This window comes from Kickxella alabastrina (genome assembly GCF_025024165.1).
Source record: "Kickxella alabastrina strain RSA 675 chromosome Unknown BX661scaffold_7, whole genome shotgun sequence".
Classification (NCBI taxonomy): domain Eukaryota; kingdom Fungi; phylum Kickxellomycota; class Kickxellomycetes; order Kickxellales; family Kickxellaceae; genus Kickxella; species Kickxella alabastrina.
In genome coordinates this window covers 291,109-317,308 of record NW_026251478.1, presented here as the reverse complement: position 1 = coordinate 317,308, position 26,200 = coordinate 291,109, and the positions used below count along the sequence as shown (strand labels likewise).

The 26,200-nt window shown below is 51.3% G+C and overlaps 11 protein-coding genes and 1 non-coding gene across 12 annotated transcripts; 6 read left to right on the top strand and 6 right to left on the bottom strand.

The window, feature by feature from the left end:
• Nucleotides 1–233: 233 nt before the first annotated feature.
• Nucleotides 234–1,774, top strand: BX661DRAFT_197447 (ribonuclease H-like domain-containing protein; the record flags this gene model as incomplete). The annotated part of the gene is made up of 2 exons (XM_051538131.1): nt 234–586; nt 631–1,774. The coding sequence occupies 2 exons, from the start codon at nt 234–236 to the stop codon at nt 1,772–1,774; spliced, it is 1,497 nt and encodes a 498-aa protein (XP_051392735.1).
• Nucleotides 1,775–2,151: 377 nt separating this feature from the next.
• Nucleotides 2,152–3,148, top strand: BX661DRAFT_170091 (concanavalin A-like lectin/glucanase domain-containing protein; the record flags this gene model as incomplete). Its single annotated transcript, XM_051533586.1, has 3 exons — nt 2,152–2,442; nt 2,553–2,748; nt 2,919–3,148. 3 exons carry the CDS (start codon nt 2,152–2,154, stop codon nt 3,146–3,148), a joined length of 717 nt encoding a protein of 238 aa, XP_051392734.1.
• Nucleotides 3,149–3,384: 236 nt separating this feature from the next.
• On the top strand, nt 3,385–4,734 carry BX661DRAFT_180272 (WD40-repeat-containing domain protein). Its single transcript, XM_051535423.1, is given in 3 exon segments — nt 3,385–3,566; nt 3,602–4,292; nt 4,304–4,734. The coding sequence occupies 3 exon segments, from the start codon at nt 3,445–3,447 to the stop codon at nt 4,709–4,711; spliced, it is 1,221 nt and encodes a 406-aa protein (XP_051392733.1). The 5' UTR covers nt 3,385–3,444; the 3' UTR covers nt 4,712–4,734.
• Nucleotides 4,735–5,375, bottom strand: BX661DRAFT_204507 (uncharacterized protein). The gene has a single exon (XM_051538560.1). It carries the CDS (start codon nt 5,226–5,228, stop codon nt 4,767–4,769), a length of 462 nt encoding a protein of 153 aa, XP_051392732.1. The 5' UTR covers nt 5,229–5,375; the 3' UTR covers nt 4,735–4,766.
• Nucleotides 5,376–5,420: 45 nt separating this feature from the next.
• On the bottom strand, nt 5,421–6,547 carry BX661DRAFT_90341 (uncharacterized protein). The gene has a single exon (XM_051539576.1). The coding sequence runs from the start codon at nt 6,445–6,447 to the stop codon at nt 5,614–5,616; it is 834 nt and encodes a 277-aa protein (XP_051392731.1). The 5' UTR covers nt 6,448–6,547; the 3' UTR covers nt 5,421–5,613.
• Nucleotides 6,548–6,807: 260 nt separating this feature from the next.
• On the bottom strand, nt 6,808–7,068 carry BX661DRAFT_124489 (uncharacterized protein; the record flags this gene model as incomplete). Its single annotated transcript, XM_051532432.1, has 1 exon — nt 6,808–7,068. A coding segment is annotated over one exon (261 nt), but the record flags the coding sequence as incomplete, so codon positions are not given.
• A 290-nt stretch (nt 7,069–7,358) lies between these two features.
• BX661DRAFT_180269 (uncharacterized protein) lies at nt 7,359–8,957 on the bottom strand. Its single transcript, XM_051535422.1, is given in 4 exon segments — nt 7,359–7,946; nt 7,958–8,221; nt 8,239–8,520; nt 8,652–8,957. 4 exon segments carry the CDS (start codon nt 8,832–8,834, stop codon nt 7,809–7,811), a joined length of 867 nt encoding a protein of 288 aa, XP_051392729.1. The 5' UTR covers nt 8,835–8,957; the 3' UTR covers nt 7,359–7,808.
• Nucleotides 8,958–9,066: 109 nt separating this feature from the next.
• Nucleotides 9,067–9,183, bottom strand: BX661DRAFT_t60. Its single transcript has one exon. It is a non-coding gene; the product is annotated as a tRNA-Arg (tRNA).
• Nucleotides 9,184–9,594: 411 nt separating this feature from the next.
• Nucleotides 9,595–12,681, top strand: BX661DRAFT_180268 (nucleolar complex-associated protein-domain-containing protein). Its single transcript, XM_051535421.1, has 5 exons — nt 9,595–10,000; nt 10,021–10,391; nt 10,430–12,132; nt 12,189–12,321; nt 12,395–12,681. The coding sequence occupies exons 1-5, from the start codon at nt 9,726–9,728 to the stop codon at nt 12,667–12,669; spliced, it is 2,757 nt and encodes a 918-aa protein (XP_051392728.1). The 5' UTR covers nt 9,595–9,725; the 3' UTR covers nt 12,670–12,681.
• Nucleotides 12,682–14,051: 1,370 nt separating this feature from the next.
• BX661DRAFT_90304 (Spt20 family-domain-containing protein) lies at nt 14,052–15,683 on the top strand. The gene has a single exon (XM_051539574.1). The coding sequence runs from the start codon at nt 14,151–14,153 to the stop codon at nt 15,393–15,395; it is 1,245 nt and encodes a 414-aa protein (XP_051392727.1). The 5' UTR covers nt 14,052–14,150; the 3' UTR covers nt 15,396–15,683.
• Nucleotides 15,684–18,454, top strand: BX661DRAFT_90305 (uncharacterized protein). The gene has a single exon (XM_051539575.1). It carries the CDS (start codon nt 15,971–15,973, stop codon nt 18,173–18,175), a length of 2,205 nt encoding a protein of 734 aa, XP_051392726.1. The 5' UTR covers nt 15,684–15,970; the 3' UTR covers nt 18,176–18,454.
• Nucleotides 18,455–21,245: 2,791 nt separating this feature from the next.
• Nucleotides 21,246–25,003, bottom strand: BX661DRAFT_209696 (uncharacterized protein; the record flags this gene model as incomplete). The annotated part of the gene is given in 6 exon segments (XM_051538703.1): nt 21,246–21,491; nt 21,510–22,181; nt 22,196–22,573; nt 22,689–22,997; nt 23,066–23,971; nt 24,803–25,003. The coding sequence occupies 6 exon segments, from the start codon at nt 25,001–25,003 to the stop codon at nt 21,246–21,248; spliced, it is 2,712 nt and encodes a 903-aa protein (XP_051392725.1).
• Nucleotides 25,004–26,200: the final 1,197 nt, after the last annotated feature.

Here is a 26,200-nt window from a genome sequence, read left to right as displayed (position 1 = left end):
AACAGCGCATTTCACTTTTTTTTTTTGATTTTCTTTTTTATACTTTTTTTTTTTGTCCACAGCGCAACGCAAATGCGGGTGGTGTGAGTAAAATTCCGACACTCTGCGCTTTATACTTCAGACAACCTCTCAATTCAATATAATTCAACACTCGTTACTTTTCTCAAAGACAAGAAAAGCACCCTGGGGCATATAAGAAATATTATCAACCCAACCTTTGAAATATTAAGAACATGGATGTGACCCGCGACAACTTTGCAAAGGCCTTGGAGGAGTTCAGGCAGGCTATCGGTGGGTGCGACTTTGTGGCGATCGACATGGAGATGACAGGCCTCTACGAGACCAAGAAGCTGCAGCCCAGCCGGCTGGACACAACAAACGAGCGATACAGCAAGCTGAAGCACAGCGTCGAATCATACGGAGTGATCCAAGTGGGCATCTGCCTGTTCACGTGGGTGGACACTCAGGACGAGAGCTCCAGCGGCTTCTACGAAGCACGGCCATTCAACTTCAACGTATTCCCATGCACTAGCGTCAGCGGCATTCCTGTGGAGGCGCACTTTGGGTGCAAGAACACGGCGTTTGAGTTTTGGCGCGCAACTCATTTGACTTTAACAAATGGGTGTACAGCGGAATCCCCTATATGCGCTCAGAGGAGGCGCGGCAGCTCAAGGCGGAGCGCACTAGCATGCTGACCAACCGGCAGCCGCGCGCCGAAGTGGACGAGCGACACCGTGTTTTTGTGCGCGACTTGGAGCGCGTGCTGAAGACCTTTGTGGCTTCGCGCGAGAAAACCATGAGGCACGAAACAGCCAACTCATACCAGCGCAAGCTGGTCTACGAGCTTGTCGCTAGCCACGATACCCTGGGTGCGCGCAGTCGGCCCGGGTTTATTGAGGTGTTTAAGGGCACGAAGAAAGCCATGGCGCAGCATACCGCGCATAAGCTGAAGCAGCTCGCGGCCAGCATTGAGGAGGCCCGCGGCTTTTGCGCTATCATAGACCTCTTGTCGGCTGCGCGCAAGCCTGTGGTTGGCCATAATATGCCGCTGGACATCTTGCACGCGTACTCCAAGTTCTACCGCCAGCTACCCGAGTCGCGCGTGGAATTTGAGAGCGCTGTGCTGCGGTTTTTGCCCGTGCTCATTGACACCAAGTACATTATCGAGTCGACGCCCGGTATCAAGGCCAAGTACGGCACGTCCAATTTGGACGAGATCGCGCCTGTGCTTGAGAAAGAGGCTTTGGCCTCGGCTTTGACTTCGGGCAGCGCTAGCGGCAGTGGCGGTGACAGTGACGTTGGCTGTGGCAGTGGGAAGCGGGCGTTGATCCACAACCATGCAAACTTCACAAGGGACGTGTCATGCAATATGCACGAGGCCGGGTATGACGCGTACATGACTGGCGCGACGTTCATCCGCCTGCTTCACCTCGAGGGTGGGCTGAACTTGTCGGCTGGCGCGGATTGCGAGGATGGCCGCGAGCTGGTGCTTTACCGGTACATTAACAAGATGTATTTGGCCACTAGCGACGCAATGTTCTGGAAGCTGGGCACGCCCGAGGAAGAGCAGCCTGGCGAGGACAGTCTGGATGTCAATATGGAATTGGCGTCGGGATCGGGATTGGGATCGGGATCGGGATTGGGATCGGGATCGGTGTCTGCGGCCAGCGAGGAGCAGACGCCGTTGCTCAGTGGCGACACCCTGTTCGAGTCTGAGCAGCAGGGCCGAATTAAAGCACCAGCGCCATTGCCGTTGTGTGGAAATTGCCTTTGAGGCGAAATTAAAAATACACGTAGCTTTATTTTCTTGCCATGTGCTTGTGGCGTTAAAATATTTTGGCTCTGAGGAAAGGGAGGGTTTGGCGGCTCGCGATTGGCCACAGTCAAAAGACCGCGTGGAGTTTTGGCATTCCGCACAGCAAGCGCCAAAATAATAATAATTTAAAGTACTCTGTTTTTCTTGTTTCTTTTTCGATTTTGAATCTTGCTCTCGATTGAACATCTCCAATTTCGTTCGCAATCCTTTTTTTTCTATTTATTCGCACCTTTCTTTTATTTGTTCTCTCTATACGTTTCCCAATTCGTATTCATCTTCAATCCTCCAGCCAACCAACTTACAAAAGAAGAGACAAGATATCTTTAAAAAAAAACATGTTTGGCTCACTTGCAAAGGTTGCCAGTGGAGCAGTCTCACTTCTCCTCCTTGCGGCCACCACCTCCGTCTCGGCAGCCAAAAAGGACAACATTGACACGGACGTGACCCAGCTGCGCGCATTTACCCTCGAGATGCCGTACATTGACGAGGGCTTCCACATGCGCAACTATGATTTCGGCGGCGACGCAATTGTCAACACGATGGAGCGAATCCGGCTGACACCCGATCTGCCCTCGCGCATGGGGTCATTGTGGAGCACCTCGACACTTCCGACGGATTACTGGAAGGTAGACTTTGACTTCCGCATTGGCGGCAAGGGCGGGTACCTCTACGGCGACGGAATGGGATTCTTCGTCACGCAGGGGCGCGCCCAGCCGGGCCCGTGTTTGGTAACCAGGATTACATCAATGGGCTCGGGGTCTTCTTTGACACCTACCCTAATGGCAAGCATGATTTTGCTGTTCCGTTTGTCATGGGCATGGTGGGAGATGGCAAGACACCCTATGACGGCGCGCACGACGGCGATGCCAACCGACTGGGCATGTGCGAAGCTTACTTCCGCAACCTCAAGCAGAACTCCAAGGCTCCATCACGTACCTGAAGGGCCAATTCGTCAACGTCCATTGAAGCTGCAGCCCAAGGAAAAGTGGATCAACTGCTTCACTATTGCAAATGTGACTCTTCCTGAGAACTCTACTTGGGCTTTACCGCGCTTACCGGCGACATCAGTGATAACCATGATATTGTCTCGGTGCGTGTGGAGACTATGCGGCCGGAGGCTCTAAGAACTTTAACGCTTTGCCGAATATCCCTCTGCCGGCTCTTAAGCAGGCTGCCGCTGGCTCGTCGTACTTTGGCGTTGTCTTTAAACTGATCCTGGCTGCGGTGCCTGCGGTGGTCTGTTTGTCGCGTACAAGAAGCTCACGGCCAACAATGCCAGACGGTTCTGACGATAAGGCTCCTGGAGTAAGCCTGTCCCGTCCACTTGGTTAATTATTCGGCTCAAACAATATATCAAATTATAAACCTTTTTATGGGACTTTTTTTTGTTTGCATTGACACTCCCTCCCACACACGCACACGTCATCTGAATGAAAAATAGTGAATATTTGGAGGTTTAAAGTGGCATTGATGAGGAGGGGCTTTTTTCTTTTCTTTTCCTTTACCTCTTTTTTTCATTCCACTTATTCAAATCACTTTCAACCCCCCCCCCCCCCCCCCCCACCCCCCCACCACCACCACCACCACCACTACCACCAATTCACACTCAAAAGTCAATCTCAAAAGCAATGGTTGAGACATTCGGATACATTTCGGTGCAGCCCGACTGGGCAGTCGACGTAAAGAAAGCGCTCAGCGGTGCCGAGGGCCCCCACACCTTCTGGGCATCCGCATACAAGCAAGGCACCGAGTCGCTCCACGACACCATCCAAATAACTAAAACAGACTCACCCACAAGCCCACTAAAACTACCGCGCAATCCATCACCGCCGAATACATTGACACCCGTCATCTCCAGCTCTCCACCACCAACAGCAACAGCAGCCATCCAGAATCCCAAAATATCCTGGCGCCGCGTCTTTACACCGCCCCGCACCGTTCGGTAGAGTGCTCGCAGATTAAGCGCAAAACGGGGCTGCGGAGCTTCGATATTAGTCCGTATGGCGGATTACTGGTGGGTTGTGGCGATGAGGGCGCCATGGGTGTGTATGAGATCGAGGGTCGCGTGCATAGGGTGCAGCTGGAGGGACATTTGGGAGACATCACAGCTTGTCGATTCTTCCCCTCTGGGCAAGTTGTATTGAGTGGTGCGACGGATATGCGGATCAAAATATGGTCGGCATCGGACGGCTCTAACCCGGTTACCCTGGTGGGCCACACAGCGGCGATCACGGATCTGGCGATTATCGGGAGAGGCCGCCAGGTTTTATCGGCGGCCGCGGACGGCACCCTGAGGCTGTGGCATTGCGGGGAGTCCTCCGTTGTGCATGTATTTGAGCTGTCGCGGATGCGAATTAACTCTATTGATCTTGTCGCACGGTTCGAGGCCCAGGATGTGCTTGAGATTGATGGAAAGCTTGTTGTGGCTGCTTGCGAGGATGGACGCGTGGTTGTCGTCGATTTGATGGCCAGGGAGGTGGTGCAGAGTATGGCGATGTTGGAGGCGTTCCTGTGAGGGCGGTTGCGTATGACGTGGCTAACTCCCGTCTGTATACTGGGATGGCGGACGGCTCTGTGAATGTGTGGGCGGCTGCGGATGCTGGTGAGCCCGTGTATGCGTTCAGGCGTAATGCGTCTCCTGTGTCGGCTATCCGCTTGGTCTATGGCGTGGATGCGGGGGAGCCGCGGATCTGCGTGGGCACCGAGGACGGTCAGCTGTTTGTGGCTGCCGTTATTGATAACAATGGTGCCGTTGGCGTGGAGATCGTCGAGGAGCTTGTGGCCTTTGATGTCGACCCCATTACCCAAATCCGCACTGCCCCGTCGTCTGTCAAAAACTCTACCCGCCAGAGCATCTGGGCGAGTGGACGCACGAACAAGGCATACGAGTTTTAATCAAAAATATATATATATTGGATGTATTAAAATATTACGTTGTTTTTTATTTTGGCTAGTAGTTTGCTAGGAGCTGTGCAATATCCATGTACACATATTTGTCGCTGATGACTGCGCGAGAAATACGATCATTCTCGGGCGAGTTCTCCAAGGGACCACTGAGAACTGCATCCATATCCTGCAACTCCCTCTCGAATAACGCCTGGTAGTCAATAGGCTCCACTGTCACAGCAACCTTTGTGCACTTGTTTGGCAATTCATCGCTGATTTCAGAGCTCATCCGCCGCTTAGTCACCGGGGTAACTGCTGATCCCACAGGTACCATGGGTGCCACTGTGGAAGCCACAGGAGGCGGTACACTGGCTGGCCGCAGCTCGGGAGTGTCTGGCGCCACAGTCTTTGTCATATCTGGTGTCATAGAACCGCACATGGTGGCTGTTGCCGCAGCCCCTGCAGCCTCCGCGGCCTCGGCCGCCTTCTTGCGCCGTTTGCGTTCCATGATTTCCTGGAATGACATTATTTGGGGACTGGTGGGTCTCCCGTATTCTCTGCCGGGTTGGTTGCGGGCTCGTTCAGTGGTTTTTTGCGCTTGGCGTCCTTGGGGTCCTTTTCGATGGATGTGAGTGGTAGACAGGTATTTATTGCTGCTGCTGTCGATGCCGTTGCCGCTGGCTGTGCTGGCTGTGCTGGCTGTGCTGGCGGCGGTGACAGGGACGATGTAGAGGGTATTGTGATTGTAGCTGTTGTGGCGTGCGGACCAGTGTAGATGGCTGGCTTGCTAAGCGGAGGATACAAAGAAGGAGTGCAAGAATTTTGGCTGGAGGCGATTGTTGGGAGAGGTGTCGGTTGGCTGATCGGTGAAGCGGAGCGTTGTTCGTGAGGCGATGGCGGCGATGGCTCAGCTACAGAAATAGGAACTGAGTCTGGTACAGGGTCCGGTGCTGGTACCGACACTGGAACTGGGGTCGGTTCGACTTGTATCGGTGTGAAAGATTGCAATGGCGCAAATGCCGGTGTCGGTGCAGCCACAGCAATTGGTACAAACTCCGGCGACGGCACCACCGCAGGTGCCACGGCTCCGAAGCAACTGCTGATACGGCTGGCTCGGGGATAACCGTTCTCCTGCGCACTCCATAGTCCCTCTCCTTGGGTTTCGGCGGCTCAATCCCAAGAATATCGTACATTGTTGGCAGTCTCCTGCCCTCAGGAACGCCCCTCTTGGCCGCCACCGGTGCCCTCATAAACGTCCCAGCCGTAGCCCGAGGTACAGCCAACGGCCTAGTCACCGCAGTGGTCTTTTGGAAAGCAGGCAATGGCATAGACTGATTTGTGCAGTTGGATGGTGCAAAATTCACGCTTGTGGTTTGGCTTGAGGAAAAGTTTGCAGGTGGCGGTTGTGTTTTGGTTGCGCCAAATGCGCTGGTGGATTTGAATGCGGGGTTGGTGGCGCTGGATGCATTAACCTTTGCAAAGGCGTTGGTTGAGCCGAACACACTGTTGTTTCTGCTGTTGCTAGGTTTTGAAAATGACCCTAGGCGGTTGGCGAACGCGTTGGCTGCGGTTCGGGTCGATTGTGCCGGTACTGGTGTTGGAGCTGTGGCCGATGCGGGAGTCCACTCTTTGTTTCCAATGTCTGTGTCTGGGTTTGAGCCTTGGAAGCAGTTGTGGGAGTCCATTCTTTGTTTCCAAATTTTGGTTGCTGTATTTGAGTCTGAGAAGCCGCTGCAGGAGTCCATTCCTTGTTTCCAAATTTGGGCTGCTGTAGTTGAATTTGAGTTTGGGTCTGGGTTTGAGGAGCAACAGCCGGAATCCACTCCTTGTTGCCAAACTTTGGTTGCTGTATTTGAGTCTGAGAAGCGGCTGCGGGAGTCCACTCCTTGTTGCCAAACTTGGGCTGCTGTGTCTGCGGCCGAAACTGAGCCTGGGCTGGCGGAGTATCAGCCGGCGTCCACTCCATATCCGACGATTCCCTTGTGTATCAGCAGCCGCAGCTGTACAACCACAGTCTTTGCTCTTGGCACAAACGACCTTGCCCCAGCGTTCATTGTAAACCCCCCGCGCGCCCCCTTTGTCAACTGCGTACCAGCCGCCGGCAATTTAGCCGCATGTTTGTAAATGCAATCGGTCCGGGTACATTTTCCGCCGGCTTCCTCGTATCTGCACGGCACTTCGCTCGGTGTTTTGGCCGGCCGGGCGCTGGGCTCTGTTATGTGCCGTTTGCCGCAGTCTGGCTGAGAACATTTTCCTGTTTGCTTGAATGCTGCGCAGATTTCTTGCGTGGCGCGTGCGCCTTCGCTGTGCCTGAACGGACATTGGTCACCGTTGCGACAGGTGCCGGTCATAAAAAAATGGCAGTCAACTGTGTTTGAAGACATGTCCAATGCAAAAGAAAAAATAATAGTAGTATAAAGGGAAAAATAATGGTGAAAAAGCTTATAAAAGCAAGTGCGAAAGAGGGACGAGCGATAAAAAAAGCTAAATATGCAATTTTGCCGCCTTTTGTATCCCTCCCACACACAAGCCTACGTGCTTTTTTCGCACTCCTATATCACGTGATGCATGCCTGAAACTGAGCAGGGGCGCAATTTGGGACGAAACTAAGCGGTTCGGCGCGGACGTGAAAATGCAGTAACATTATACTCGATCGTGCGCTTCTTAACCGGAGCGTACGATTATAGCACTCTAGTAAGGAGCGAAGCTCTTTGCCTCTGTGAGTCTCGTCTTTCTGGACAAGAGATGCTAAATTGAATTCGGCGGATATATTAGTACAAGCGGTTTTTCTCCGTACGCGCGTTCTTTGTCACCCGCCAGACACACCAACCACACATTTCTATCACAATCATACAAAATATCAAAGTTTTACAAAACTAAAAGCTAAAATCAAATTTAAGATCAAGGACAACGTTGAAACCAACATCAACTCTGGCATCAACAATGGCTTGTATCAGATCCCATGTTAAGCACATTTATTCGATACGAAAGAAAGGAAATCCTAGCCGAGCTGTCACTTTCGTGCGCACACGCCTCCCAGATGCTCGCAGGAATGCAAAAAGAAAAGAAGAGAGAGATAAAAAAACAGAAGAACCGACAGACATACTCAGTCGATATCCATCCTGTTGCCGGGGCCCCGCCTCTGGAACTTGCGGCCAGACTTGCGGCCAGCACCAGCAGACCCAGATGACGCGCCGCCGCCGAGCTGCGCATTCCCACTCGTATGCGTATGCGCACCAGCCGCCTGCGCCCCACCCTGGCCGTCGCCGCAACTGGCATCACCCTAACAGACAGCCGGCGGCCATCAGCCAGCACATTATCGAGCTTCCCCGCCGCCTCCTCAGCCGCCGTCTTCGCAGCAAAAGTCACCTCTGCATGTCCAGACGCCTTCCCATTACGGTCGTACAAAAGGGTGCTGTTCTTAATAGCGCCAAACTGCTTGAAACACGTCTTGACGTCCTCCGCCGATGCCTCCGTGTCAAGGTTTGAAATGAAAATAGTCGCTGGTCCGGCCTCGCCCTTGATCGAAATGTTACCCTCTTGGGCGCCTCGGCCACCTTGGCAATTCGCTGCCGCAGGGCTATGGCTGCTGCTGACTTATTTCTGTCCAGTGCGGGCGCCTTACCGCGAGTGGCCAGCTCGGTGACACGCCCGGCCTTTCCAACACGCCCGGCCTGCGCCCCTATTCTGCCCGATGCCACCCGGCCTCTGACGCCCGACGTCGCTGAAGTCCCGAGCCGCGAGGTTATTCCACTCTTGTTTGCCCTGTTTGACAGCGAAGACGTCTTGATTGCAGCCACCTTATTATTGACACGCCTCTAGCAAATAAAAAGAACCATGCGTGTAAGACATGCAAAAAAGAGGCAATTATAACAATTAAATATTTTAGATGCAAATAAAAATAAATAATAAATAAAACATTCACATTGACACTATGACAATCACTTACTGTCGGCTTGTTTGCTGCACCTCCTGTGCTGGTTACAGTAAGCCTCTTCGCTATTCCCGTCGCCTTCTTGATCCTGGGCTTGGCCGCAGCCTTGGCAGGGGCCGTAGCAGGCTTCGGCTGCTGCTTGCGGTTCTCTCTAATAATGTCGTCCAAGCTCTGGTCGAGGCGAGTGTTCAATTGCATTTTTATAAATAAAGAATAAAAACAATGAAATATAAAATTAAGTTTAGTTAATGTCGACAAATGAGAAGAAAAATAATATTTGGATAAGCAAAAGACGGAAAAAGAAAAACGTGAAGGCAGAATGTGTGTTGAAACGCGCAACTAGCACAGTAGATCGCGCATGTCAAGCAATTGTGTGCTAACAAAATTTTCACTATACACGTACACTAATTATTATGCAAAAATAAATAATAACCGAACGCGGGATTCGAACCCGCAACCCCCAGATGACCCGCGTTAGCGAATACGCTTTTTAAAAGCGTCACTAAGCGTAGAAGTCTGGTGCGCTATCCAATTGCGCCAGTCCGGCAATTTTTTGAACTATATCAATAATTCTGGTATGTAGACCACTACACATGTAATCTGTCTGCTATTTTTATTGCAGTAAGGCAATTAAAAGGTACTTTATGGTGTTTATCAGCCATTTTTGCGACAAATGGCAAGTTTTAATTTTTATTTATTTTTGGCAGGCTGGCCCAAGTCTGTAACGCACAAATCACACTGCTGTATATTGGCGTTATCGTGCGCAGCTCACCTACTTGCTGAGAACGGATCAAAAATCCGTCGAGATTTTTGTGGATCCCGCCAGTATGCGCTGATCATCAAGAATGATGATTTGTTGATTCGACTTTTTTTTTCTTCAGTCAAAAGCAAAAAAAATATGATCCGACTATAGTCGTTATTTACTGCGTTTTTAGCATATCTTTTACCCAGTCTTCAGCTTTATTTCGCCAAGTGTCTCTTCTCTCGTTGTACTTGTCTATTTTGTCGAATCCCACATACATTCTATTTATCCCTAGCATTCACTTTTCGCTTTGCAGCAGCAGTCAAAAATAACAGATACAGACCGTCATGGTGAAGAGAAAGTCCACAGCTGCCGCGGGTGCAAAGGCCAAGCCCCAGGCCAAGCCCCACGTCTACCCCAAGTCTAAGGACAGCAGCAAGTCACAATTGTTGACAAAGAAGAACGGCAAATCAGCACCTATCGTGCCTACCATCGACTGCCCCGCGCAGTCATCTGACGAGGAGGTTGACGACGACGACTTGGAGTTCGTGAAAGAGAACGCCCAAAACATTAGCTTCTTGAAGTCGCTAAACCCTGAAAAGCTTGCAAACATACCAAAGAGGTCAAGAAGAAGGTTTACAGCGCAAACTCCAAGTCCAAGTCCAATGTCCCCGCCCCCACCGATCTGTCGGAATCCGAAGACGACATGGGCCTCGTGGCCGAGGACAGCGATTCTGACCTGGAGGTGTTTAGCGAGGACGAAGAGGCTGATAGTAGCGACGATGACGCTGAGGACCTTTTGGAAGACCTGGATCTCACAGATTCCGAGGACGACGACGAAGACGACATTGAGGCTGAAAGCATGAGTGACGCAGATAGCGGTGATGAAGACAGCGAGGAAAAGGAGCTGGAGGACACTTCCAAGGATTATGATTTCCAGAACAGCAAGTCGCGCCGCGCACAGAAGCGCAAAACCATGATGGAGGGCGCAATGGATTATGAGGGCCACACCCGTCATTTGGGCTGCTCGAGAAGAAGGTCAAGCTATCAGACAAGCTTCCCATCAAAACCGCTGACGGTCGCCTGCTCAACGTCGACGATTCGGATGACGACGAGGCTGCAGATAAGAAGAGTGGCAATGAAAGCGATGAGGACGACGAGGCTGCCACTGCCCAAGACGGCAAGGACGCTGGATCCGACGATGACGACTCTGAGTCCGACTCTGATTTGGGTTCTAGCTCCGGCTCCGACTCTGACGAGGAGCCCGCGTCGAGAAAGAGCTCGATGGGTGCTGCGGCAATCGCTGAGGCAGAGAGACTTGATTTGAGCGAGGCGCCCGATCGTGATCTGATGACGCGCAAGCAGTACATTGTCGCGCAGCAGAACCGGCTGGCTGGACTCGCCGACCTTGTCATGCAGAACCCCGAGGGCAGCTCAAAGGCCCTGCGGATGCTCAACGAGGTTAGCGAGGACGAGGACCCCAAGGTCAAGCAGCTAGGTATACTCACGCAGCTCGCAGTGTACTGCGATATTCTTCCCGACTACCGCATTCGCGAGCTGACCGAGAAGGAGATGCAGATGAAGGTGACGCGCGATGTGCGCCAGCAGCGCATCCACGAGGAGAGCCTCGTCAAGAACTACAGCGCGTACTTGAAGCAGCTGTTCACAGCCGTCAAGCGCGCCATGAAGATCTTCAACGATGAGACTGCCGATATCGCGACCGGCATCATTGCCACCCGCGCGCTGGGCGACCTCACCAACGCGCACCCGCACTTTAACTTCCGCAAGGATATCATGGCTGCACTGGTGGACATATACGTGCAGCCGTCGTCGCGCATCAACTTTGAGGCATTCACGCCATGGCCAAGACAGCACGCCTGGCCGTCTGCGCATGTTCCGCGACGACGTGTCTGGCGAGTACTCGCAGAACGCCGTGATCCTGGCGTCCAAGCGGATCAAGCGTCTCTCGTACCGCGTCGACCCCAGCGCGCTGCGGCCCTGGTTGCACCTGCGTCTGCGCGAGGAACTGCGCGAGAACCCGAGGACCGCAAGCGCAAGGAGGAGGACCTGCGCCGCAAGGAGCATATGCGCGAGAAGCGCAAGGCTATGCGCCGCAACAAGGGTGGCGCCGCACTCAAAGAGGCCAAGCGCGCGATGCACGAGTCCAAGAAGCAGGTGCGTGCACGCAAGGTGCAACAGGAAGTCGAGAAGTCTATGCGCGTGGCTGAGGCCGAGGTGTCGCGCGAGGAGCGCGAGCGGTGGTACGGTGAGACGCTCAAGCAGGTATTCATCACGTACTTCCGCATTCTCAAGCAGAAGGACAACATTGGCGGTCTGCTTCCCGCCGTGCTCGAGGGTCTGGCCAAGTACGCGCACCTGATCAGCGTCGAGTTCTTTGTCGACTTGTTCCATCTGCTCAAGAGGATCATGCGCGGCCAGCACGGCGTCGGCGTCGGCGCTGAGGAGGCCCTGGTCACTGAGTCTGTCAGCGAGGCCTCCGATCTGGTGTCGTCGCGCGTCGGCTTGCGCACATCGCTGCTGTGCATCCTCACGGCGCTGCATATCCTAACGGGCCAGGGCGAGGCACTCAACTTAGATCTCAAGGACTTCTTCTACCAGCTCTACGCGCTGATCCCGCCGCTTGGCACCAACCCGCAGATCGAGGCCACGCGCATGTCGACCATGTCCGATGGCACACGGTACACGGTGTATCTGACGCCTGCCGAGGTTGCCGCCGCCAACGCGACGCGCATTGTTCTGCAGCGCGAGGCCAAGTCGGGAACGTCGCGCCGGTCGGAACTGACACCCAGTTGGACGAGGCTATGTGGGAGGAGACTGTGCGCAGCGAGTCCGACCTGATGTTCGAGTGCCTCGAGCTCATGTTCCTGGGCCGGACCAAGGTCTCATCTATGATTCGCGTGGCGTCCTACTGCAAGCGACTCTGTGAGTGCGCGCTCTACTGGCCGCCCAAGACCGCGGTGAAGGCGATTGAGTTTGTCCACCGCCTGTTATCAAGTACCCGACGCTCGACCGCTGTTTTCGTCCGAGGAGCAGGCTGGCAGCGGCCTGTACTTGAAGGAGATGGATGACCCAGACATGTGCAATCCTTTTGCCACCTGTCTGTATGAGCTGCACTGGCTCCAGATCCATCACCACTCGAGCGTGCAGGGGGCTGTCTCTCGCTGCTTGACTACGCCAAGGCCGAAGAGAAGAAGCACAAGATCTAAAAAATATATATCTCTTTGCCTTTACACAACAGCACCCTTTTGCGATATAAAAATATTTACATAAATTTCACTCCATTTATCAGTCGACTGCGAGCTGCCCTCTATCAGTAGTTACTCTTGCTACCAAAGTGTAAAGATGCGAGCGCCCAGCTGAGAGGGGACAAACTATCACAAAAGTGTAAATTATCATTTGGTATTCTTATTCCCCTCCACGCTGGAAAACAAGTTTTATTCGCAGCAGCAGCGCAAATAAAATGCCAGAAGAACTTACTCGGCAATCGGCAGACGCAGATGCGGACGGGGATTTAGAAGCCAAAGCAGAAAAAAACAGTTAAAAAGCACCAAAATTAAAAAAAAAAGTAGGCACGCGCATTTAAATTGGCCCTGCTTTCGACTTTTTTATTTTTACATTTTTCCTTTTTTACTCTTCGGATTTTTGAGTTGTATTAATTTTTGTCAGTTTTTGCTTCAAGAGACGACCCTTTGGTATTGACTTTTTCTTCACTCTTTTAAATTTGTGTGCATAGCATTATTTTTTACTTTATTTTTTAATTGTTTTGCTCACTTTTTTTTTGCTCACTTTTACATTAAACCCACCTTTTTTGTCACAATATACCTGTGTCGGAACCAGCTTTGGAGCAAGTGAGGGCTAGCAGTTAGGGCAAACCAAAAACAATTCAAAATATAATTTTGCAATTCAATTATTGTTCTTTTTTCTTTGAATTTAATCCTTTTTATTTATTCTTGTCATTTGGCCTGGGGTCAGAAACGCGCGTAAACCATTTTCTCCTTTCCATTTTTTTCGTAAAAAGACAACCAACCTCTTTATTATTATTTTCGCTCTTTGTATATTATCAAGTCTCATTTTTGTTCATTCACTTAATACTTCTTTTTATCGCTAAAAAACCGACCACGTCACGCGTCAAGCATTCTGTTTCATTTTATTCGCTTCATTGGCTCGCTCAATTGGTCGGCCAAAGTTAACAATAAGGCTTGGCACGAGGAACATTCACGCAGTTTTTTCTCTTCCTCCGTGCTCACCATTTCGCAATATCGAATTGGCCCTTAGTTTATCAAAACCACGGCTATACTTATTTCTCGTCTTATTGTTACAGGCATATTTTGGACGCGGACAGGGTTTTCGCATTTAAGCTCGCTCTCTATCCAAATTACCAGCGGTATATCTTACACCACCGGACGAGGTACGCTTCATGTTGATGCCGGAGCATTAGACTTTGCCTTTTTATCAACTATGCAGGGGCCGTCCTTAACAGATTTTTCTTTGCTACTTGCTGCTTGCGCCCAAGTCACTAGTACAGTGCCCCCCCCCCAATCTGTATTAAGAGTGGTTCACATATGGCTCATTGCCTATAACACAACTACGATAACTACAAGCATCACTAATAACCACAGATTTTTGTATTGCTTGCATTCTGTTCATACATATTTCAATTGTCAACTACATAGGGCCAGGTCCTCCCCACCACCGCCAGCATCAGCACCAACAAAACACACATTTGCCCATCCGCTCACATCCGGTGGACAATGTCTGCGAGTGTGGTTAGCGGGTCATCCATAAAGGCGCATCGCAACCAAAGAGACACATCACACATGACCGCTTCCCGATCCTCGTCAGTGTCGCCCGATATGGACGACGACGACTCGATAATGGACTTTGAGGAGGAGTTGCAGCAGGAGCTCGAAAACGAAATGAGTGCCTCGATCGATAACCTTTTTGGCGACGAGCTCGACGATGCCTCCGATTTGTTTGGCGACTCCAGATCGGCGACCGGTACCAGCGCTGTCGGCGACCGTGCAGTCACTGAGTTCAGCGACGACGACGATGAGGACGAAGACGATGATGACGATGAGGATGATCCAGTCTTGGAAAGCGACGACGACGATGACGACGGGGTCGACGCTGATCTTTTTGGCGACGGCAGTGCTGCTGATAGCGACGACGATGATTTCGATATTGACTTTGAGGATCCGCCAGAGAATCCCAACGCAGCTAGCTCACACCCCTCGGCAAATGGCACGAACACACTAATCGACGATGATTCGGCCTCGGACGACGAGTTTGAGGCTGTCGAATTTGACTTTGAAGCGATCCAGACCGGGCTTGGAGGTTCCAGCTTTAACACAGCCGCGCACACAGTCCCGAACAGGGAAAGTAGCGCCAGCATCTTGCAAAGAAAGCGTGCGCGGACACGGGTCCACATTGGTGACACATACATGCTAGAGCGGTACAAGGACGAGCAGCCGTCGCTAACACTGCACTTGTTCGACTCGCACTTTCGCTTTGAGGGGCAGGAGGGCGTGTTTTTGTACAACGGGCCGATGCGGTTCTTCTTCCAGGCACTGAACGAGGGCAAAATACCGATTGATTTGGTCGATGTGCTTACGCAGGTCAACTGCCGGTACTACGAGGGCTGCCTCATTGTCGAGGTGCGCGACCATCGACGGCCGGCACTAGAGCCAAAGGCAAAGAAGCAGCGCGTCACAGAACTCCTTACAAGCTCGCTTTTTGGCGGAGTCCCGAATTTCAACTCGTTGCGGCCGGCCGCACAGACGCATTCGCCAACCTCATTGCCAGCACACGTGGTTCCAGAGCCCGGATCAATAGCCACGCAGAATTGCCAACCAACAATTGCGTGGGCACGACCGCAGATTGCCCCCAAGGCGCAGATGGCGCAAGGTGTACAAAAAGGTCATGCGGCCAACGTCCGAGACCGTCAACCTCGACATTCAGCTGGCATGCGAGCGCAGCCGGACAAAGCTGTCACATAACGACGTGCTGGAGATGGAGGGAATGATATTGCTGGCAGTCGAGGAGCCGCTTGACCTCGAGCCGGACTTCCAGGTCAGCCGCGTGAGCAACGCCATCCGCTACATCGAGTACGAGCACCTCCTGCCACGCAAGCGGCGCAAGTTAATTCGGCCGAGATCGAGGCCGAGAAGGCTGAGCGCGAGGAGAAGCTCAAGCTGCTGACGCTGATGGATGACAGGAAGACCCGCGAGTTCCAGCCCAGCTTCAACCGCGTCTCACAGGTTAACGACTGGCGGCACAAAAAATATGTCAACGATGCCGAGGTCTATCCTGCTGCCGTGCCCGTGGCCCCGACAGGAAAGAAGGCGTCGAACAAGAAGAATCGCAGTCAGGTGTCCCTTCTTGCAGACGGGCGCAAGGTCATCCGCACGCTGCGCTTTGTCCAGACGATCAATGGGCGGTCCACCCACACAGTGTTCCATGTCGCCGAGCTCCCGGATGGAAAGGGGCTGCAGGGTATCATGCGCTGGGGAACGCTGCCCGATACGTCAATCAATGGCGGCAGTAAGGTGTTTTCGTTCCCAACGAGGACATCATGCGCATGCATATCGATAACTTTAAGCTTCTGTTGAGCATCGAGAACAACCGACTGATCTACGACTCTGTGTACCCGAACGGCATCCCCACCGCCGACCCGCCCCCAGACTCGACAACGTCCCCCAGCATTCCTCAGAACCATCTGTCCACTTCAACGAACATGTCTGTTGCCGTTCCCGACTCCACCGCGGTATCGCCAACGATCGAGTCCGAGGCAACATCGCCAGTTGTCACCACGGCAAACACTCTTGCTTCGACTCTGCCCGTCTCGCCCGTTGTGGCCAAGGCCGAGTTGCCCAAGGCCAAGGAGTCGGTCGCTAAGAACAGCGCGCGCGGCTCTCGCAAGAACTCGCCCCAGCCAAAAGGAAGAAAAGTTGGCAATCGTGCCAGCGCTAGCGCGAGCGTCGAGCCCGAGGTTGAGACTGTCAAGGCAAAACCTGCAGCGGGCGTCCAGCGGGCTACCAAGGAGACGGGTCAGAAGGGCAAAGCGACAGCGAAAAAGGCATCTGCTGTGTCTGACAAGGGGTCACCAACCCCCGAGCTGCCGATTCAAAACAAAGTGTCCGAGCCTGTTGTGGACGCAATGCCTATTCTGGAACCAGTATTGATAAAGGAGGCATTGCCTGCGCCAGCCAAGCCGGTGTCAGCGAGGAGCAAGTCGGCAGCCAAACTAAAGACGGCGGCTGCTGCGGCGGCTGCTGCAACTGCAGCACTGGTACCAGAACCAGAGCCAGTACCAGCCTCAACTCCAGCTCCGGCTCAGACGGAAGAACCGCTCGCCGACCCAGCCACAGTTGCAGAGACAAATGCGTTGGCTGTGAAAGAAAAGAAAGGCGCAAAGGGCACGCGCAAGACGCCGGCCCCCAAGGAGAAGAAGTCACGGGCAAAGCCAAAGACTGCAGCTGCAAAGGGCGCCAGCAATCCAGCTGCCGCGTCGCAGCCGGACGCCGAGGCGGTGCAGTCACCCACCGCCAGCCAGCCGCTGATCCCCACCAGCGCTGGCGCTGGCGCTGATGTTGGTGTCAATAACCTTACTAGGCTCAACTCCAATGCCGCCGCTGAGAATGAAGCAAATTTGTCTCAGAACCTGGAGATGTCAGGATCGGCACCCATGGCCAATGGCGCTGGTGCAGACCTGCTTTTATCGCCGTCGATGTTGCATGTCACAGGTACACCTCTCCCTGTGTCTGTCTCTGCCACTGCTGCTGCTGGGCCTCCGATTATGCAGTCGCCACCTGGTTTGCAGAGCCCGGCTCCTGGCGGTTTGCCTATGCAAATGGCCCAGATCGCTATGGCTCAGCTGAATGCACGACTGACAAGCATGGCGCAGGCGAACGGCGGGCTTAGGATGGAGCTGCCCGAATTCCTTACCAAGGAATATCTGCATGCCAATCCTCAGTACACGACCATGCTTCGGAACGAGATAGCTCGAATGGCCGTTCAGCAAAGAATGCAGCAGCAAGGCATTCAAAACGCGGGTAATCTGGGTCCGATGGGATCCCCACATGTGCGCCCAGGGATTTCTCCTAATATGGCTGCCGCAGCCGCCCAAATGGTGCAGACAACGCAGAACAACACCGGTATGGCTGCGGGTGCAGGTGCTTCACCTGCACCGGTTGCAAATCTTGGCACGCCTGTGCAGACCCCCAACGCAAACCCAATGCTGACCAGCCCGAATGTGCGCCCGGCGACGCTCAATGGAAATGCGGCATTGCTGCAACAGCAACAGCAACAGCAGCAGCAGCAACGGCAACAAATGCAGCAGCTTCAGCATTTGCAGCAGCTGCAGGCCACTCCTGAGGAGATGCTGCTTGTCCAGCAGTATTGTCGCCTGTTTGGCCTGCAGATACTAGGTGCCCAGGACCCACGGCTGATCGTGCTTGTGGCTAAGGCCAAGTCTGGCGAGCTCAGGAGCCTGATTATGACGCGGATGCAAGGCTTGAACGCCCAGCAGCAACAGCAGCAGATGGCCGCTGGCGCCGGCCAAATCCGTCCCAACGGACTTGTAAATATCGGGATGCCGCATCAGCCGCAGCCAATGCAAGCTAACGCCTCAGCCAGAACTCGCCGGTGCCAGTCAACTCGCTTCCGCCTGGCGCTGCGATTACCGCCGGTCAGACTCCGGCAATGGCAAATATGCAGTTACCGCCCGACTTGGCGAATATGTCGCAGCAGGATAAGGCCCGGCTTATCGAGATCATGATGCAAAGGCAGCGTGCTATAAACCAGAACGCCGCTGCTGGACAGGTGCAGAACCCAGGGCCGCCGCTCAACCAGCAGGCTGTTGTCAACTTATTCCAGCAGCAGCAACAACTTCAACAGCAGCAGCGGAATATGGCGATGGCAGCATCCGGAAACATGGCTGTTCAAAGCTCTGCCGCTGTGTCGATGCAGTCGCCGATGGCTCTCCCGTCGCAGCCCGGCGGCATAGCTACTCAGGCGCACCAAGCGCACCAAGCGCCAATGTCAGCTTTGATGGGCAGCCCCACACCTGCGCCTGCCAACGCGCCCGGCTTGCTTTCGGCCGGGCAGCAGCTTTTATTGCAGCAAGCGACACTGGCTAACATGACCCCCCAGCATCGACAGGAGTTGCTACAGAGAATGCAACAGATGCAGCAACAACACCAGCAGCAACAGGCAGCCGCGCCCCGTCCGCCCCAGATCAACACAGCAATGCTCCTGCAGCAAATCACGTCCGGTCAGATCAACCCAACGCTGCTTCCTCTGCAGGTGATTATTTATCTGTTGCAGAATGCCCAGTCACAGCTGACCGCAGAACACCGTCAGCTCCTGCACCGGGTCCTGGAGCATCATGCGCGCATGCAGCAGAGCAACAATGCAGCGGGACCGGTCCAGCCAGGCCAAGCACAGTAAATACTCACTCACGACACCTCTTTTTGACACTAAATTTTTTGTATAAACTAATAATACAGGAAATTTTGGGGAGCATATCAGAGGACACATTAAAGTTAGAAGATAGGGTTCCTCATTGTGGAGCGTATCCAGCAGCATAATCGAGTGTATTTTCATTGTTAATCTATTCGAGTTGGTTCTTCGAATATTTCACCTTACTACACACAATATTCTAAATGTAATTTTTGAGGTATTGTGCGTGTTTAGTAAGTTGAAAGATAATAGGGAAATCTATGTAAAAATAAGTAACTACACCAAAGAAAAGAATGAAGCTACAGGTATCCTGCAAATCGATACCCCTCCCACAGATTGAATAGCAGCCTAAAAGGTGTTTAGAAACTAGTGGCAATAGACCACTATGGCTGACGATATTAATCAGTTTGCTGCTTCTTTTGAAGAGAAGAAGCAGGTGCAGGTGGATTCTTGCGCAAGAAACGGGGAGGACGATTGCCTGTAAGTAGGGCATTAAGTATGATGCAAAAGTTCAGCACTACAGCCATGTCACGATTCCACTTCCGTCTGCCTGATGGCACTTTTTCGCCATCCTTAATTGGTGATGAAAAAAATACTGGAAAATAGCAACAGTACTAAAAACATTTATTATACTATAAGATTGGGTTTAAGAAAAGCGGATTCTATTTCGGAAGAACAAGATGGCGGTTTAAATACCCCCAACGATAAACATAGAATCCTGTAGAACCATGTATGCAAATCAGAATTCTGTTATGTAAGAGGGGTATGTGTAAGGAGCACTACGGTAGTAGCGTTAAAGATGTGGGGCATGAATTTATAAAAGTTTTTATTACTAATGTTTCTAAAGTACTACTAGCGCCGCCTCGTCTTATATATGTGCCCGTCGCCTTTGTTGTGCACATTGCCAATTGTGCACTCTGTTGGCAAGAACTGGTTCTTCTGCGGGCAGACCGGTATCTTGGCAAGTCAGTGTTGTAGTTTCGTGTGTGTTCACTTACGCGTGTGAATTGCAAAATGGGGAGCATGTTTGGCCATCAATGTATGCCTCCCTAATTTACGCCTGCATATCCAATTAGTTCCCTATCAATCGATATGCAGATGGAACTTGTTTCACGATTCTCAACCTCGACATCACTTCCATATCTTCAGTTTGTGCAACAATGCTAATCATTACTCATTTGATCATGACTTTCCTATTTTTTAGTAATATATTTTAAGGCATGCCGGGTTAAATAGCGTCCTAATGCGAATCAAATAAATAAAATGTTTAGTTTGCATGCCTTTTCATAAATAAAATATTGATTAACTCAATAAATAAGGCAAACATAAATATAAAACAAATGCAATAACCTTTAAAGCAATCGACTATGCGCCGTAGTCAGAATATCCATTAGCAATTAATGATAAATTGAAATATTATCCTTCATTTCTACTGTTCTTTAACTTTGACTTTGCGAATAAATTGTTTGTTAGCTAGTACATACGTGTTAAATAATTGGATCAATTGCCTGCTGAAAAGAATGCAGGGAAATAAAATGGCAATAATGATGCAAATTGTGAGAGTAAAAATACTAGAATTCGCGCCCACGAGATAAGACATGCTTCTCACGCTTTATCTTCCTCATTCATTTTCAATTTTCAATTTTATACCCTTATTTGACGTTGTTTTGTTTAGTAAGTAATATTAGCAGTTTTATTGTAATTTTCATATTATAGACAAAATTGGCTTTGTACTTTTACTTGTATTTGTACTTGTTATCATCATTGCCGCTGATTCACTGCCATATGCTCGCGCTGTTATCTTTTCTCTTTTCTCTGCCACCGTTGTTTTTCCGTCTTGCATTTTGCCTTGGACTCACCGCTGTTATTTTATCATACACTTTGCCTTGCGCTTGTCTTCATCTTGCTGCTGCCACTTTAACTTGAGCTCTACACCAAGATTGCCCATCATAACTGGATCTGCTACGTCCACTGGCATTAGCATTGGTCACCCGTAGCAAACCCGGTTATTATATGGGTGCTGGCTCCGGTACCAGTGCGCCTGGCAGATCCGCAGCCTGCATTTTATTTAGAATTTATTTATTATTTTATTATTATTATTTAATTCAGTAAATGCAAATAAATTCCAAAAAATTTTTTCAAATCAAAAATCAAAAATATAATTACACCATTAATCGTCACGCTTAACCCATAACCAAAGCACGAGTCAGACGCAAAGTTTAAATACTTCCCCGCATTTTAAAAAATCTGGATGAAAACAGGTTTTGAAACCCCATTAAAAATTTAGAATTTCGTTATAAAATGTCTGGAAATTCTAAATCCATTTACACCAGTATAATATGAAAAAAACAGGGATAAGAAATATAATGAAAAATAAGAAAACGATATTACTTGTCGCTAGTCAGAATCCGAGAAGCAGCCTGAGCCTGGGTGCTCTGGAGGCGGCGCAGCTCATGGTTGTCCATGCCGATGTGCTTGCCCGACTTAGTGATCAAGTTCTTGACACGACTGCCAAAGTTGCGGCGACCCGAAATGGTATCCTGCAAGTTAGGAGCATAGTACGAGGCACCACGGGACGGGATGGTTGAAATGCGAGTGACGTGCTGGGCAGCATCCATGGACATGCGGGTGCGCTGGCGAGCAAGGTGGACCTCCTCCTCGGTGACGGGCATGCCGGGAGCGGGAGGGTTGTGGGCCTTGGCGTAGCGCTCGAGAATAGCGGCCATACCGAACTTGATGAAGTCAAGGGGAATGAACCAAACGATATCCCAGATCCAGACAGCACCAGCCCAGTGCCATCCGGCACCTCTGATCTCAGTGAAGCCCCAGTTGGCGTACACAGTGATTATGGTGGCGACGAACTGCGCAATGACAAAGGCGCAGCAGAGGAAGACCGAGGGACGTTCAGTGAAGAAGAATCCCTGGGCACGGGTGACGAAGATGAGACCCTGCGACAGAATCGAGACCTGCAGGTAGATGATCGAGTGAAGGCTGAAGTCGTTGTGGTTGGTGAGGGGCTTGCATCCGTGGCGCTGGAAGAAGTTGGTCTTGTCAATGACAACAAAGAAATCAGCGTGGTCAGGGTCAGGTAGCAGCCGTAGACGATGGCGTAAGAGAAAATCTCCTTCAGGTTCCATGATTCGGCCCTTGGAGGGTCTCACGTTATCGGTCGAAATGGTCATCATAGTTCCGTCGTTAATGATGGCCAGGATAAGCACCATGAACGGGGGGAAGTCAAACTTGAAGGCGAAAACGAGGATTGAGAAGGTGGTGACAATACGAACAGTGACGGCGCAGGTGTAGATGGCGTAGTTGCGCATGCGCTGGAAAATGATACGCGAGTGCAGAAGGCCTCAATGATGGTCGAAAGACCGGCCTCGGTAAGGACAATATCGGCGGCAGAGCGGGCAGCATCGGATGCGTCAGCAACGGCGACACCGACGTTGGCCTTGGCGAGAGCAGGGGCATCGTTGACACCGTCACCAGTCATGGCAACCATGTGGCCAAGGTTCTGCAGGCGCTCGACAATCTCATACTTGTGCTCGGGGTAGACACCGGCAAAACCGTCGGCGCGCAGGACCAGCTCATCAACTGAGTTGGCAATACCAGCGAGCTCATCAGGCTTGTTGAGGATCGAGGCCTTGTACATGGTGTCACCCATGCCGAGCTCGCGACCAGTCTCCTTGGCAATGGCCAGCTGGTCACCAGTGATCATCTTGACGTGGACACCGAGCCGATAGCGCGCTCAATGGTCTCCTTGGTATCGTGACGGGGGGGATCGAAGATGGGCAGAAGACCGACAAGACGGAAGCCAGTTCCCGGGCCGTCACAACGCCGGAGGGGACAGACTCCTCGGCGACAGCCAGGGCACGCAGACCACGTTGGGCAAACTCATCGACATCCCTGTGAAGCTGTGCCTTGACATCAGCAGACATATCGCGGGTAGAAAGCTCAAGGATGATCTGACTCATACCCTTGGACACGCGGTGAACAGTGTTGTCAGACAGACGGCGGTAGGTGACCTCGGTACGCTTGTCGACAGGGTTGAACGGAATAAAGTCAAGGATCTCAATGCCCTTGCGAGCAAGGGAAGTGTCGTGCAGCGATTCGACGATCGACTTGTCGATGGCATCCTGGTTCTCGACCCGGGAGGCATAGGCGGAGAAGAGGAGATATCATCGATACTGATCTCTGAGTACTGTCTGACAGCCTCGGTCTTGATGGTAAGTTCGTTGAGAGTGAGGGTACCGGTCTTGTCCGAGCACAGAATGGTAACACCGGCAAGCTCCTCGATGGCAGAGATACGGGTGACAATGGCCTTGTGTTCAGCGAGCTGCTTGGCACCAATGGCCAGGGTGACTGACAGGACAGTGGGCATGGCAATGGGAATACCACCAATGAGCAACACAAGAAGATTGTTCATACCGCGACGATACCGGAATCTGAAGCCGGCATACATGACAAAGATCTCGGCGACCAGGAAGATAGCAATGGAGCAGATGCAGAAGTTACCGATCTGAGCGAGAACCTGCTGCAGATGGCCCATGCCCTCGTTGGCACCAGCGACCAGAGACGCAGCACGACCGAAGAAGGTGTTCAAACCAGTACCAATGACGACGGCCTCGGCCTCGCCCTGCTTGACAGTCGAGCCAGAGAAAACCTCATCACCCGCATCTTTGCTGGTGGGCAGAGATTCACCGGTGAGAGCAGCCTGATCGATCTTGACATTGTTAGCGACAACCATGCGGGAATCAGCGGGGACGACGTCTCCGATACCGATGCAGATAATATCTCCGGGGACAAGGTTGGCGGCCTCCATGGTGACCCACTTGCCGTCACGCTTGACCGTGCACTGGGGGGCGAGGGCGGCCATCAAGGCCTCGACAGCCTTACCGGCACCGCGCTCCTCGTAGTAGCCAATGCAAGAGTTACCAATCAAAAGCAGAACGATACCAACAAAATCCTGCCAATCCGGGGGCATGCCCTGTCCGTTGCTAAGAACAATAGCAACAAGGGCGGCGGCCTCCATAACCCATGATAGGGGGTTCCACATGAAGGACAGGAACTGGATGATGGGGCTGACCTTCTTATGGGGCAGTCTGTTCTCGCCAAACTATAGAAGCAAAGTATAAAAAACACATGGCGGGAAAAAAGTTTAGTACAAAATTACTGTACTCATATGACGCATCTTGACAAAAGGGCTGCGTGTGTGTGGTGTGTGTGCAACAGTATAACAGTATGGTTCACAAATAAATAATGTGCAGTAAATAAATAAGGGGGCAGGTGTAGTACAAGAGCTTCCCGGACCGATGCCACTGATTAATGAGATCAGCACTGGCATCGAAGAACATAATAAGCACAAGTGCATAGCGCAATAGACATGGCCGATGATGGTAACGATAGTGTCGCACCATCACTGCCTTGTTTGTGTAACAAGAAAAAAGCCCCGAGTAATAGAGCATAAAATCTGCAAAAGTGTGGCACAACACATATACGGACATCAACAAAGCAAAATCTAGAATTAAACAATTGTTTGCCAAATATTGCAGAAGGGTAAAGCAGAAGGATTCCTGAGATTGTGGCAATACTAAATTAATCTCAATCACTGCTACTGCTATGTTTGCTTAGAGCGTTGCACAAGGCGACGTAAAAAGAAGCAATCTAGAAGTGTCAGATTTTGCAATCGAGCATGGAAAAGAAGCAAAAAAAGAAAGATGCACACTTTGGACCAAAAGAGTAAAAAAAATTCATTTCAAGCAATGAAGTCAGAGTGCATATGAAAATCGCAGGGCATTGAAAAATAGTCAGGCGGGATAATCGGATTTGTGTGCATCCGCGAAGATAGCCCACGCGTGAGCAAAAAAAACAATGTGTGAATTACAAATGGCAAGACAGGACATGGGCAAAACCAAAACGTTCGTGTGATACTTTACCTTGGTGATACGGGCTCGGCCTCGCTCTGGGACAGACCCTCGGGGCTGCACTGCAGCAGCTGGAAGACAAGACGGTTGTCCATGGTCTCGAGGTCAAACTTCTCCTTGTCGTAGAGATCCGCGACTGTCAGGGTGTTGGGGTCAACGTTGAGGGTAGTCACGTCTTCGGAAGCGCCTGTGCTCGGCGGCACTTCTTTTGGTGCGTCACTCATGTTTGAGCAAATGACGTCTAATTAGGGCAATTAAAATAAGGGCGTGCCAAGTCGCTATAAAAGAAAGGTGGGTAAAAATATATATAAAAATAAATAGCAGTTGCGTAGGGAAGAAAGAGCAAGCGCTGCGGTCTATAAAAAATAAATACTCTCAAGATCCGGCTGGAGTCTTCAAATCACACAAGGTAATATAAAAAAAACAAAGGGACTGGGAAAAAGTATTAGCGTGCGGCTAGACTAAAGATAATAAGGAAAGAGGGGGGGACGAGTTGGAATTCTAAGAGATGAAACTAGTAATTACTTGTGCTTAAAAAAGGCTCGCAAGCACCAAGGTCATGTCAATATGAAGAACAAAATATACGACGCAATGACAACTAACTCTATGAATAATAGGAAAGGAAGGGTGGATTTTGAGAAAAAGGCGCTGGACGGAAAGGTTTGGAGCAGATGCCCGGTCTTTTATATCGCCCGGCTGACGATTTCGCACATTTGGAAATAAGCGGCGAGATTTCCGGGCGATAAACAATTCACTTTGTTACACACACAAAAGAACGCAAAGAGGGCTTGAAAGGCGTTTCAAAATCGATCTTTTCTGCTGCTGCTGTGTAGGACTGGATGACTGAGTTTTTGGGCTGGCTTTGTTTGTTATCCTACCCTATCACCATTGCCCGCTGCCCTTTGCCCGCACTTTAACCAGCGAAGAAAAATGCGACAATAGGGTGACTGTTTGCGAGGAAACCCGCTTTCTTCCCTCTTCCCTCCCCTGCGGGCAATAAAGGAAAAGCGCAATAGGAATTGCGCTTTTTGGGTCTTGCTGCCCACGGCCAAGCGCGCCCAAAAAACAGACAGCTGCTCGGCTCTCTTGTGCGCTCGGGTGCTTCTTGTGCTTTGTTCAATTAGCCAATAAAAAAGTGGATGGGGGTGGGCTGCTTGCCCCCCTTCTCAGGGGTGATGAGCAGAGGGCAGCCATGTGTGTGGGCAAAATCGAGAAATTTTGGAAAAATAAGGGGTGTTGGGCGCGAGATTCCAACCAATCGTTTTGCGGATTCCAATGGTCAGAACAAAATATAGCAAATCGAGCGTGCGCATACTATTTTTCGAGTGTGCAACTCGGCGTTCAAGACGTTCTGAAGGGTGGATTTCCTTTTTCGCTGTTTTTTTGCACTTGCGAGCCTAGGTTTATTATGTGGTCCGTAG